Raw genomic sequence first — 13,015 nt, 5'->3', positions numbered from 1 at the left:
AAGCAATTTCAATTTTATGTTATGCTACAGAGAGATTTTCACTGTATGTGTAACTGTTTCATTATTCTCTCCCTTCTAGATGGTTTGAAGGCTTTAACTGGGAAGGGTTACGAAAAGGGACACTGACACCTCCTATAATACCAAGTGTAAGTTTTCCTAATTATTTTCTCCTTCACAGCCAATAAGTTTCTTCTACATGAATGTTATGAGCTGCAGGCACTAGTACACTGCAGCCAAGTGGCGACAGCATGTGCTTTATTTCTTCTGAAGATGCTTGAAGAAGTCGATCCGTTTCAGCCATATTTGGTTTCCGGACAGTCTTCTACAGGAGAAGGCAGTCTGGGGAGAGCATGATTGTGATGAAATGCCCTTCTCAGCAGGAGATCAGGGCAGGATCACTCACTACTACATATTTTTCTCTTTTGCAACTGCTCGACTTTTTTTTTCATCTATTTTTCACATTTCACTGAAGAACTGCCACTTTCACTCCTTCTCTCAAATGTGTCCTCTTTCTTCCTCCTTTATTCTTACTTCTTTTGGGAAGGCAAGTGGGATTTATATGCCATTTCCCTTTTCTTTTGCATTAACCTCTTCTTCTGTCTTTTTTTTCCTGTGTCTGTGTCTTACATGAAAAGCCCTGTTACCGCCTAGTTTATGTTTAACTGGTAGCAGACACGGAGGAACGTCTCGACTCATTTTCCTTTGGAGCAAAGCTCTTCCTTTGATGTCTTTGTGAGCCCTTTACCCACAAAGCCTGCCACAAAGAGAAACCAAACAGGATTAGCTGATAGAAATTACCTTGGCCCCTTCTGTTCTGCAGCCTCCCTCCTTGTTTCAACTTAATCCTTTCCCTCCATGCCTCTCCCACAGGATCACCAAGAGAATGACATTAGCAATCATGTTTAATTGCAGCCCCTTGCTCTTTCCACCCATGGTCAGGCACCTCCTGCAGCAGTGGCAGGCACAGCTCCAGGGCTAAATCTGCAGTTCCAAAGTTTTCTTACCAGCTATGAAAAAGCAGAGGGTTTTGCGCCCCCCTCACCTTTTGCTATATGGGCTGTAGGAGTTCCTGACAGTCAATGGGGGAAAGCAGGACTTAGCAAATATCTGCCTAGAGCAGGATACCCAAAGAATACATAAATGTTTTATAAATCAAAACTGTGGTTCTTCTGGTAAGCTTCTTTTTAATGACTATTAATTTATCAGCAGCACTGTTCCCCATGTTTCAAAATTACAGTGTAAAGTCAAGTTCGCTCCTTTATATCCAGTTACAATTCCTGGTTTACCTGTGCAGGATGTCAGTGCAGCCTGAAATGCCCACATATGTTTTTCTGATTGTTTTTCATTAATTTTTACTTTTGTAAGAGCATTTCCAATACTGCTTTTACCCAGTATATGTATGAACCCTGGACGTCTAACTCTCAGACAGCACAACTAGCAGCAGTGCCTTCAGCTATATTTCCTCACTATGGACATGAATTGCTTCCTGACATCCCCAAGCTGGGATGTTGCTCCACTACCAGAAATGGTCTCTGTTCCTTTGCCATTGCCTAGAGGAAGGCTGCTCTCCAATCTGTTGTGCAGGAAATCACTTATTCTTTGCTTTTTCAGTTATGTTCCAATGCAGTAGTAGAAAAGGGTTCTGTGAACACCCAGTTTACTTTGTTGGCATTATTTCTTGGTGTCATCAAGGCTGTATGCTCATGGGACTGCAAATATCCTACCAAGCAATATGTCTGTGATTGCTCCCAAGAGAGTGATCTGCTGTTACCCTTTTGGCCAGCACACCACTATCAAGGCTGCCCAAAATAGATGGGAGCATCCTTCCCTCTTCAGAGGATTCCTTCTTCCAGAACAACTGAATGCTGACAGGCATTCATTGACCTGATCCCAATTCAACACAGCTACCTCTTTCCTAGAACTCTTAAGAGTAATACCTTCTCTAGACATGAGATTTTCTCCAGAACCTTCCTCCATTAACTAGTGTACGTTGTCAACACCAAAGCTGTCAGTCCTGCTCAGCTTTGTTTTCCACAAGTTTTTCAGTTGCTTTGGCAAAAGTCCCAACTGCTAGTAAGAGCCATATCTGAAAACTGGCCCAAAAGACATAGCTCTGGGAACGAAATCCATTTTAACATCTATCACTGCCTCTCTCCTAGTTACTTGTTAACTGTAAAGGAGCAAGCAGGACTAAACATAGAGACTAGCTTTTTTGTTTGGCTGGTTGGGTGGGTTTTTGTTAATTAAAAGGCCTTCCCCAGCTCTTTAACTCTTATCAGCAGTTATATGATACTACCAGTGAGGCAATCAAAAGCTGCTCCTTAGCTCTTATTCCATGGAATTTTATGAAAGATCTTAATTTACATCCTGCTGCTAGGACATTGCTTCAGGGAGCAGCTGGCCCTCAATACCACAGCAGAAATCAGTGACTGTGTCTGTCCTTAAAAGCTCTTGAGTCTTCCAAAGATGTCCTGTCTGGCATCACAGTTTCTGCCTTTGAGAAAGATCTATGGATCCCTCCACCATAATTCATCTCAAGCCCTTATGTTGTTAAGCAACCAGAAAGCTGATATTAACATTTGCACTTTATCTTCTTGGACAGGAGCTAATTTTAGGAGAAGGCATTTAGAGGATGTTTGTTCCCATGTCTCCAACAGTAAAGAGCTGCAGGCCACTTAGGTGACCTGAACCTCAGAACTGTGGGGAACCACACACAGCAGCATTAGCATCCCATAATATCAATCAGTAGAGTAACAAATCATCCAACCTTTTTTTCCCTAAATTGTATTTCTTCTAAGAAAACCCTCTATCTTTGAGGTGTTAGATATACTCAGCCTTTTTGTTTTGTCAGATGAACACAAAATGCAATCCATTTCCCAAAGCAGGACTTAATTCCCTTAAAAACTCAACTAAGCAGAGCTCAAAAATGCTGCCTGCTAGGTGCTTCCAGAGGAGACATCTGCAGAGGAGCCCCAGGGAGCTCCATAGATGCTTTATCTCAGTGAAGTTGACTTAACGCACTGTCCATCACTGCTGAGAGGCTTTTGTGAGAAGTTACAACTTGTGTGCATCCTGGTTGGAATGGCCACACCAGTTGCATCTCTTACACTTTGGTAGCTGGTACCTTGTACATACATCTCCAGCACTTCTGCTCTCAGAGGGAGAGCTCACATGTGATGGGCTGAGAGAAACAGAGCTATGTGGTCCAGCCCATGGTACCATGCAGGAGAACAAGTGCAGAGCACCCCAAGGGTTAAGGCCTGAAGGATGGAGGAACACCAACAAAGTAAACAGATCCAGGTAACTCAAAAGAAACAAAATTACAGTATTCAGTACACAGTGAAGCATCACATCAGTCTATAGTACTCCACTAGGCTTTTACAGTTTTTGGTTTTTTTCCAAAATTATTTGGGTATCCAAGAGCCTTAATTTTCCCCAAGGTGTTTTCAGCAGCAGGAAACTGCTGATGTATCTGGGCAGCAAATTAAATTTAGAGCTGAAGCTGAAGCTCTTGTTTCCCAAGGCTTACAGCAGCATCCAGCATCAAATACATGTCTTGGACTGCTGGGGATATATTTGTAGGCTGGCCTCTGGCTGTGGCTTTCCCACTAGTCGCACTAGTGAAATGGCCAAAAATGACAGCGTTTCCTGACTGGAATTCCCATGGCAAGGGCAGTCACCTCCAGCCTGTGCTGGCTACTTGGGGTACAGTTTCAAGTACTGATTTTCTCTAGTAAGACACTGATTATTTTGGTCTGGAGAGCTGCGGGTCTGTCTTTGTATTGTTTCTTTTTTATTTTTTAATTACACTGAATGTCTCAGTGTGAGGAAGTTTCAGTCACCATCATAAAGTGAAAAAAATAAAACAAGAAGGGTGTTTGGCCTTCATCCTAGGAAGAGGAGTTGATGAGTTTCTCTGGTAGGGTCACTAGACCAAGTAATACTTGTCAGGAAACTCAAATGTGGCAGGCCCCAGCTTACAGCCTCTCAGATTCAGGATCCTAGCCATAAATTGGAAATCAGGGGCAGAGGGAAGCCCAGAGCTTTTCCAAGTCTTTTCTGATGACCTCGTACCAACGGGTAGGACAGTTTCTCTTGAACTAGAGACCCTAGAGGGCCTGGATCATCAGAGTAGGGGAGGTGTGGGAAGTCCTCCAGGGATTCAGAAAAAAATTGTGGAATGCAGAACTTCTCTTGCTTTCTGCAGTAAGCAATGAACACTCTTGAATGACCATGGTTGTGAGATCAATAGAAAATGTCTACAGAGGTCCACTTTGGTGACCATCATCTTCTTGTCTTTTCTTTCTGCAGGTTGCATCTCCAACAGACACAAGCAATTTTGACAGCTTCCCAGAGGACAGTGATGAACCACCCCCTGATGACAACTCAGGATGGGACATAGATTTTTAATGTATTTCTCTTACCTGCTTCTGCCTTGCTGAAGACAGCTTCCTGGGACATGGCTGCCAGCGAAATTGAAAGAATTGGGGAGGATTAGTGCTCGGGGTCACCATGATGCCTTGATTGATGCTGCTACAGTAACTACAGTGGCATTAGGACTTATTGCTTAGATGACAATAGTGCTCTTCATGTTTTATGTTCAAACTTAAAATAGCAGTTGACATGGTGGTCCTGACGCAAAGCCTTTCACCAGTAGAGAAATATGTTTTCTATCACTGCGATGATCTTGCTACGCTCTTAATTATAAAAGTCGAGAGATACATAGTTTAAGACACACTTAATTCTAGCTGCAAGGGTCTGGCTTTATCAGTAGGATCAATAGTAATTTGTTAAGTGCTGTAGCTAAATACAGTGCAGGATTTGGGCTACTCCCACCCTCCAAACCCCGTAGGTCTTCTACTGTAGGCCAGTGTAGGAGCAAAGGAGGACCACAACAGTACTGGTCAAGGAGTTCATGTCAAAGCAGTGATAAAATTTGTTCTTTTTCTTTCCGAGCAGTATTCATGACAAGAATGAATGTTACCATTCCTCTTTATTTTTGAGAATTTCTTTTTTAGCCTGGTAAAACAAAAGCACAACTGCTGTAGATCCTGTTAAGGCAGATATGGGTCACTTCTCTCATACACCTGAGAACATACTGTAACACGATATTTATTTGGGGTTTTTTCCTTTCCCTTGATACAAATACATAACTGCATGAAAAAAAGTCATAACATTAATCCTTTTTGCATATAAAATATTGCTTAAATCATGGTCCTGTAATAAAGTGACAGCAGCCCACTGGTCTTATTGATTAGCTATTAGGCATAAAACTAAGCTTAACTTTTGTCTTTTTAGAACCCAAAGGGAAAACATAAGACCCATAATGTACTTTATAGGTGCTATGTACATCCCTCATCTGTGAATATACCTACTCAGTCAACCACCACTTCAGAAATATGTAGCAAGGAGCATCATTCTCCATCATGTTCTTAGATAATTTTACATCTTCATGTCTGCATCACTTCCATGTTCAGTACAAAGCTAGCTATAATAAAAAGTGGTACTGGGCCAGTTTTCTGGCTCTGTTTGTAATATTGCCCATAAAAATGTAATCCTAGTGCCTCACCAGACTAAGGAACACCACAGGAAAGTCAGTGGAAATAAATGGAAAACAATATTGGATGTGTTTGTGCAAGGTCTCCATGTCTCTGCTGTACAAGTACCCCAGTAACCGTGTTTAAAGCACCGGGATAGCTAGAACCGAGTCAGCTTTTATAGTATTATCATATGTACACTTTTCCCTCTCTTCCACTGTTTTTCCTTTACTTGAATACGGTCTCTTCTGATTTATAGGATGTAACAGGAATCTGTCCTGTGTGCCTGTTTATTGCATATATATGGGACTAAAAGTTTATCCCATCATCCCAACAAAAAACATCAGCTTTCAGTCTTTGTAACAGACCCTGCCTCAAAACATTAGCAGGTGCTGCCCCATTTCATCTCAGAGCTGCCAAGAGCTTGGCAGCCAAGAGTAGTTGTATACACTGGAGGTTGAAAGATCAGCTCTTGCTAAAAAGTCACGCATATGACTTTTGCCTGCATAGTACACAGAAAATGTATGTTTTAACAGTAAAAATGTTTTCCCTGTGCTAAATCCCAACTCTTTCCCATGTTTCTAATGAAATGAACTTTAAAAAGAATGTATTAGGAAGGTATTTTTCTCCCCTTCTTTGACAGCATTGACAATGTCTGATGTTTGATAGCAAACAAAAGAGCTCAGTCATTGTGATGCCTTTGAAACCAGTCTGTGTCTCTGAATTTCCTTCCTAAGTTTCCAAAGGGTGAGGCAACACCATTGACACAGTAACTTCAGGTTATTTCTGCTATTCATTAATCATTAGAACTTTGTTTGCCTTCAAAACCATAGGGACAGGACAGCAACTACTGGCTTCTTAACCTTTATCTGAGGGATGGAAAACACTGGAAGCCAGTGCTGAGTAGTAGGGCTAAAATAATCATTAGGCATCTTAGCAAACAGGCTGCTACCTAAAAGCTGAATTCTTTACTTTCATCCCCCTGTTTTGTCACTCGATGATGCAGTGACATCGGAGGAGAAAACTTACTTTTGGTAACTTCCTGTAGAAGAACACAGAGAAGGGTTTGTCCCAAAATGATGATATTTGGTAGCTGAGATACAGTTGTCAGTTAAGGGGTTGCTGGGAGGAAAAGCATCACAATGAGTTTGGAGGCCAACCTGAAAACATTACAGGAAAAAGGTTTTAAAATGGGCTGGGTTACTTTTCTTTTTCCTGTCCTTTTTTCCTTGTGCCAGGCATGGTTATTAATACCTGCGGTGTGCAGCATGGACTATATGGAATATAAGTTTATTTTGTTATCAAACACCTCACTTGACTTTCATCACCTTTCCTAAGCATACTTTAAACAACATACTTCGCATATGTATATGATAACCACCTTCGTTTATAAGTAATATATTTGAGTTGCATTTTATATATATATATATATATATATATATTCACAACGATGGATTGCTTCTGTGTTTCCACTTTACTGTCCTTTCTTCTTTGTCTCCTTTTTCTTAATATATGGGACAGTGGCATATCTATGTAAAGGGAAAGCAGCTCCCATATTTAAAATGAGTGTATTAAGGTTGGTGTCATTAAGACACAGACGATCTGTAGCTTCTCACAGTGCTGCATTATCCATAGCAAACTCTTATTTAACAACAGGACCACAAGCAAATATTTATGTAAATAGGTATTTTCGTGTTGATATTTTGTGGTACACATATAACTTTTTCTTTTAGAGTTCCATGGCATTATTACTTCATTTTCTTATTTGTAATGTAATGTTTTTAGATCGAGGTAGACTTGAATTAATGTCATAATTGTCAGTATTATTAAACTTTATGTCAACTGTATTGTTAACTCATCTGTCCCATAGTTTTAGAACATGACTAGCTATCTGGCATTGTTGCAAGTGCCTTAAATCTGTGGCATCCTATAAAAAAAGATTACAAATTTGGTGTTATGCTGCATGACAAAGACAAACACACCTCAAAATGTCGTCCTTTCTTAGCTTGCTGCGTTTTACAGTTCTTTCTGCTACCAATTTCTAAGCCTTTATTATATAATATTGATGAATTACAGAAATGATGAAGTTGTTCTCTTATTTCTGTTCAATGTACCAGAGCTGTGTATCTGTTAATGAGATACAGAGTCATTTCTGTGAAATGTATAAATGTTATGTGCAGGTCAAATTAATATATGACATCCTATCAGTCCGTAGACAGGTATTCCTGTTTTGCTAAGGTGTGCAGATTCAACCCATCGTGCTGTCCAGCGCCAACCTCCTGTCTTATACAAACCCCTTTAGAAATCTCCCCCACACAAAAAACGATGAGCAACTCGGTGTGCAACCCGACCTATGTGTTTTGACCTGAAAGCCTGACTCAAAGGGTAGCTGGTTTGCACCACTCAACAAAACAGGATCTGTGCTTTTCCCCTGACTCCTATATGCAAACTACCATGGAGGCGAGCCCTTGCGCTCCCACAAAGCCCAGCTGGGAAGCTGGAAGCTCCTTGTCCTCCACAGCTCCGTGGCTGTGTAAACCAGCCGTAACACTGAGACTTGGGCAGTTTTAGAGCCTTACTGGCAAAAGGAGAAATTTTTGTTTTGAGCTGCCCATTGTCCCAAGTCCCAATTTACGCTGTTTCTACATGAGCCTTTTGGTTCAGATTCTTATTTTTTCCAGTTTTCTTCCTACATGAAAGAGGTTTTGTTTGTCAGACAAATGTCAGTCATCCACCCACCGGCCACTGGCTGGTTGCATTCTTTTGATGTAGATTTAAGACCTTTTTTTCATACACTTTAACTGCTTTTGTTTTGCTCTGTATTTTCCCTGCAGCTGTAATTGCCGAGTGCCTGTTGTATACTTTATAGAGTTGAAATAAAAATAATTACTTTTGAACAACTTGTCGGTGGCTCTCTTCCACAGCAGAAGCCAAGACTGGGAGAGGAGTTCTGGCTAGTGATTAAATTGGGGGGTTTATCCTCTCTTACGATTGTATGCAGTAAGACACAACTGAACAAAATGCATGGTAGTTGGAGATTAGTACTGGGATCCAGATTTCCTGCAAATGGCCACAGTTACTACAGGACTTACCTGATCACCAGCACCACCACGAGTAGCCTGGGCAAAGAGGTCTGAGGCTGATGGGAGGTCCTGCTTCAAGGAGCGTTGGCACTCAGTGAGCCCCACAGCTCAATCCCAACCAAATTATTCTAAGAACACACTAACCAATAAACACATTTGCGGCATGTTTATTCTTCAGGGATGAAGAATTCACTTTATATTTTAGTTGCTCCCAATATAAGCAAGTCCAGGGCATGCAGCTGGGAAGCGACCATGTTTCCAACACGTGTTGCATCATCCGTAGGTGGGATGTGACCGCAAACACCTGTGTCAAAAAACAATGGTGTCTTTGTCATTGCTGCCCCTCATGGAAAATGCCAAGATGTGATGATAGAGGCACAGCACAGATAGGGGATGTCATGAAGACATCAATTCTGTGCGCAGGATGATGTGGTGTTCAGGATGCTGAGACTGACACTCCCAACAGATTTAAATCCATCCCTGAGAAACAGCTCAGCTCCTGCATGTCACAGTTTCATTTAAATCTCAGCAAGGTCCAGGTTAAGGGTGTACTTCAGTGCAATGTGGACACAGAGACAGGTAAAAAATGGAGACAGGAACATGAAAACATCCTCCCAGAAGGGATATAAATCCACTAACTGCATAAGCAGGAGCCAGGAAACACTGCAAAATGCATTTGCAGGATGCAGCGATCGCAGATACGTCAATAATACAATAAAAATCCTTGGTGAAACTGCAAGGGGAATACAGGGGCTTGGGGGCAAGGTGTGCCCTTCATTCCTGCAGGCTAAAAACAGCAAGGCCCCGGTTCACCTGGCTGCGGCAGGGATGTCTGCGAGCGCTGACTCAGCAGCACCGCTTCCGATGGCACCTGTGTTAGGTGCCCGCCGAAACCTTCCCAGGTAATTATTAGCCCAGCTTGAGACCTGAAGTACCTGACAGGAGCTCCTGCGGAGTCACAGCGATACCCGCTGCGCTGGAGGTGAGTGAGCACTGCAGAGGTTTTGATTGCAGGAGTGTGACATCTGAGATCACCCACCCTCGGGGGAATAAGCATTTATGGTGTGCTCGGCCGCGGCGTGGTGCTTGGGCTTTATTTCTTACTGTATTTCTGCCAAACCCAACTAAAATAAATAAATACGAGCATGAGGCCGTCATCGTGAGAAGCCGATTGAATTAACTGATGGTGCTAACGGCGCTTGCACAACCTCGCGGGGAATGGGGGGGCGCGCTACCCCAGTGTGGCCGCAAGGGGGCGCGGGGATGACAGCCGCGCCGCGCTGCCCCGGAGCGGGAGGCTCGGAGGGGGAGCGGGGAGGCCGTGGCGCCCCGAGGGCGCCGATGCCGGGGCCGGGGGGTGGAGTGAAAGGGGAGACCTCCCCGCATCAAAGTGCCGGGAGTTTCCCCCTACGGTGCTGCCCCCCCCATCCCGACCGAGGAGCTGCCCGGGCTAGGGTCAGGAGAGTGCGCGGGAGTGGGGGGGGGGGGGGCACCAATTGGGGGCTCAGCCTCTCCCATGTCCCGTCTCCCCGCACCCCTCCTCAACCGGGCCGGGGGTGAGGGGGTGCCGAGCGGCCCCCTCCCTTCCTGTAAAGTCGCGCTGGCGCCAGGAAGGGGACGGGGGAGGGGGGCGCAGACTTATAGGAGACCAAAGGACTGCCTCTGTCACCGGGGGGGGCGGCTTTTCTGCATCCCACCGTGGCTCCCAGCCACTGGAGGGAGTGTATGGGGTGCTCTCCCCTCCTCCCCTTCTTTTCCCGTCCCTTCCCGTCGGGCGAGGCGGCGCGCCCGGCTGGAGACAGCGGCGGGGCATGAGGAGCATCTGGCCGGGGACAGGGGCGGGGGGGGCGGTGGTGGTGTCTGCCTTCGCTATTGCGAAACTCCCTTCCCGGGCCGGCCGCCAATGATGGAGCCCTCGGGGCGGGGTGGGGGCGGTTTTGGGGTCTCACAACCCCCCGGGGACCCTTTGAAATCCCATCCGCCGTGCCCTCCTCCCCGAGGGGGCGGGCGCAGGAGGCAGCCCCCAGGGGTATAAAGGCGGCGGCGGGCAGCGCAGGTAGCTGCTGCTCGGGGACCGCGGGAGCTTCTTCGGCGATAGGACATCACCGGGGACCAGGGGCTGGGAGGGGACGGGACGAGGATGCGAGGGCTGGTGGCGCTGCTGGCGGCGCTCAGCTGCGCGGCCCCGGCGGGGCGGGCGGCAGCACCCGGCGGCGCGCTCAGCTCCAACTCCATCAAGGGACCCCCACCGGGGGTAGGGGCCGAGGCCAGCGCCCCCCCCGTCGCCCCATTCGACGGCAGCAACAAGCCACCGCCGGCCGCCACCCGGCAGGTAGGAAAGGGGCTGCACTGGGATGAAGAGGGGGGACGCACTGGGGATGAGGGGAGGGTGGCGGCAGTGCTGACCCCCTCCGCCTCCTCTCTGCCCCCTCTCCAGCCTTTCCCCTGCGCCGAGGACGAGGACTGTGGTCCCGAGGAGTTTTGTGGAGGGGCGGCCCGCGGCGGGGGAGCCCCGCTCTGCCTCGCCTGCCGGAGACGCCGCAAACGCTGTCTGCGCGACGCAATGTGCTGTCCCGGCACGACCTGCAGCAACGGTGAGGGGCGGCAGGGCTTGGGGAGGGGGGACAACACCTTGGAGGTGTCCGCGGGAGGGGTTGTTAGGGTCAATCCATGGCTGACAGCCATCCCGCTGCCTCCCGCAGGACTCTGCACGCCCCCAGAGCCACCCCAGGGAGCCACTGAGCTGGACGAGATCGGCGCTGAGGTTCTGACCCGACGAACGCCCGCTCCCGCCTGGCTCCCCACTGCCAAAGGTAAGGGAGTCAAGCCATGCTGTGACCCTACTGTCCCTTTCAGAGCTGCCCATCCTGCCCCACTGATCCCTATGGAGCGGTGCAGACTGTGCATCCTGCCTCACTATCCCCTGTGGGGGATGCTCACCCTGCCCCTTCATCCCAGTGGGAGCATCCTGGGCTGAGCACATGCAATGCTGTCCCCACACAGGTGAGGAGGGGGACTTCTGCCTACGCTCTTCAGACTGTGCAGCCGGGTTGTGCTGTGCCCGTCACTTCTGGTCCAAGATCTGCAAGCCGGTGCTGCGGGAAGGGCAGGTGTGTACCCGGCACCGTCGGAAAGGCACCCATGGCCTGGAGATCTTCCAGCGGTGCCAGTGCGCCGAGGGGCTGGTGTGCCGCCTCCAGCGAGAGCATGGCCCTGCCGATGCCTCCCGACTGCACACCTGCCAGCAACACTGAGCATCACTGGATGGACAGGATGGAGCAGACTCCAGCTCTGCTGGAGCAGAAGGTTGTTTCTCAAGGGAACTACTTTTAAGCAACTAATTGCAGTACGTTACTGTGTTGTGAATACTTGAGCTGGCACTTAGCTGTACATAGCGCTGGGATTTTTAATGACTTTTTATTCCGAGGGCGCTGCCATGTGCCCTGCAACCCGTGACTGTGACTTTGTACACACTGGGATTTTAAATCTCGGTCAAAGAGATGTGACCGTCTGTTTCTGAGCGAATAAACCGTTCTTTAAAATCAGCCCAGGCTGCCTGCGTGTGAGGGGAGATGTGCGCTGCGGTGAAAATGCCCAAAGAGGGAGGGGGATGGTTCACCACTGACACCACATGGGAAAGGCTGTTCAGTTATCAGTATTTGTTCAACTGCTTTCTAGGAATTACCAGTGTGCCATGGTAGCCATCAGTACTCTGACTGCCACATGCAGGGCAAGGATGGGCACCATGGCCAGGGATCTGGGAAGGAAGGGCAAGTGGCAGCAAAACACCGTCCTGGCCAATTTTTCCATGGGGTGAAGAGGGAGCGAAGGATCACTGGAGGGGCTGTGCTGGACTGCAGCATGTAGCTGACCACGGGACGGGTGCTGAGGAGCACAGTGATGTTAACTGGTCCGTCACGTAGTCTTTGCTCCATGCGCAACAAAGACTTCACTTTTCACTTAACTTTGCAGCCTGTTACTATGGGTTTTCTCCCTTTTGGGGTGGCCTGGAGGGAGAGAAAGCTGCAAATATGCATTGTTTTCCCATCCCTTTTAGCTTCTAATACTGTTCACCTATTGCAACTGTTTGTAAATGTGCATGGAGTGAGCATGGGGGCCATGTCGTGCAGTATGGGGCTGGTGGGCAGCAAGTGCAGTGTCTGTCCTGTGCCTACCTAGCAGGCTACCCTTGGCTACCCTGCAGTTTGTGGAAGGTGGTTCAGGATGCAAACCCATGAACAATCCAAAAGCATTTTGTACCTGAAGTCCAGACCTGAACCTGTTGCTCTTGAGGTCAATGTGTCCCATTTGCAGGGATGCTCCAGTCTTGTTTTAAAATGTCACCTTCCAGCTGCTGTTTGGTGCCTCTAGCTTTAATGCTGCCTATTTAGGGAC

General features: G+C 47.2%; 2 protein-coding genes across 3 annotated transcripts in view; both read left to right on the top strand.

Moving 5' to 3' along the window:
* The window catches only part of PRKG1 (protein kinase cGMP-dependent 1), a 479,219-nt gene extending 470,785 nt beyond the window's left edge, over positions 1-8,434 (top strand). For both annotated transcript variants that reach the window (XM_013130233.3, XM_005153712.4), the window contains exons 17-18: positions 80-146; positions 4,312-8,434. In XM_013130233.3, coding sequence (XP_012985687.1) covers positions 80-146; positions 4,312-4,410 — 166 coding nt within the window. In that variant the 3' untranslated portion in view covers positions 4,411-8,434. The remainder of the gene's footprint in view (positions 1-79; positions 147-4,311) is intronic.
* A 2,326-nt stretch (positions 8,435-10,760) lies between these two features.
* DKK1 (dickkopf WNT signaling pathway inhibitor 1) lies at positions 10,761-12,165 on the top strand. The gene is made up of 4 exons (XM_034062363.1): positions 10,761-10,952; positions 11,058-11,214; positions 11,323-11,433; positions 11,624-12,165. Exons 1-4 carry the CDS (start codon positions 10,761-10,763, stop codon positions 11,872-11,874), a joined length of 711 nt encoding a protein of 236 aa, XP_033918254.1. The 3' UTR covers positions 11,875-12,165.
* Positions 12,166-13,015: the final 850 nt, after the last annotated feature.

The sequence above is a fragment of the Melopsittacus undulatus genome, chromosome 4 (assembly GCF_012275295.1).
Source record: "Melopsittacus undulatus isolate bMelUnd1 chromosome 4, bMelUnd1.mat.Z, whole genome shotgun sequence".
In the NCBI taxonomy this organism is placed as follows: Eukaryota; Metazoa; Chordata; class Aves; order Psittaciformes; family Psittaculidae; genus Melopsittacus; species Melopsittacus undulatus.
This window is presented reverse-complemented; position numbering and strand designations above follow the sequence as displayed.

Bases quoted from the DNA above. Each gene is read 5' to 3' on its own strand.
- DKK1 (XM_034062363.1), top strand. From the start codon at position 10,761: ATGCGAGGGCTGGTGGCGCTGCTGGCGGCGCTCAGCTGCGCGGCCCCG. The intron at 10,953-11,057 runs GTAGGAAAGGGG...CCCCCTCTCCAG, and splicing joins CGCCGGCCGCCACCCGGCAG to CCTTTCCCCTGCGCCGAGGA. The intron at 11,215-11,322 runs GTGAGGGGCGGC...TGCCTCCCGCAG, and splicing joins CGGCACGACCTGCAGCAACG to GACTCTGCACGCCCCCAGAG.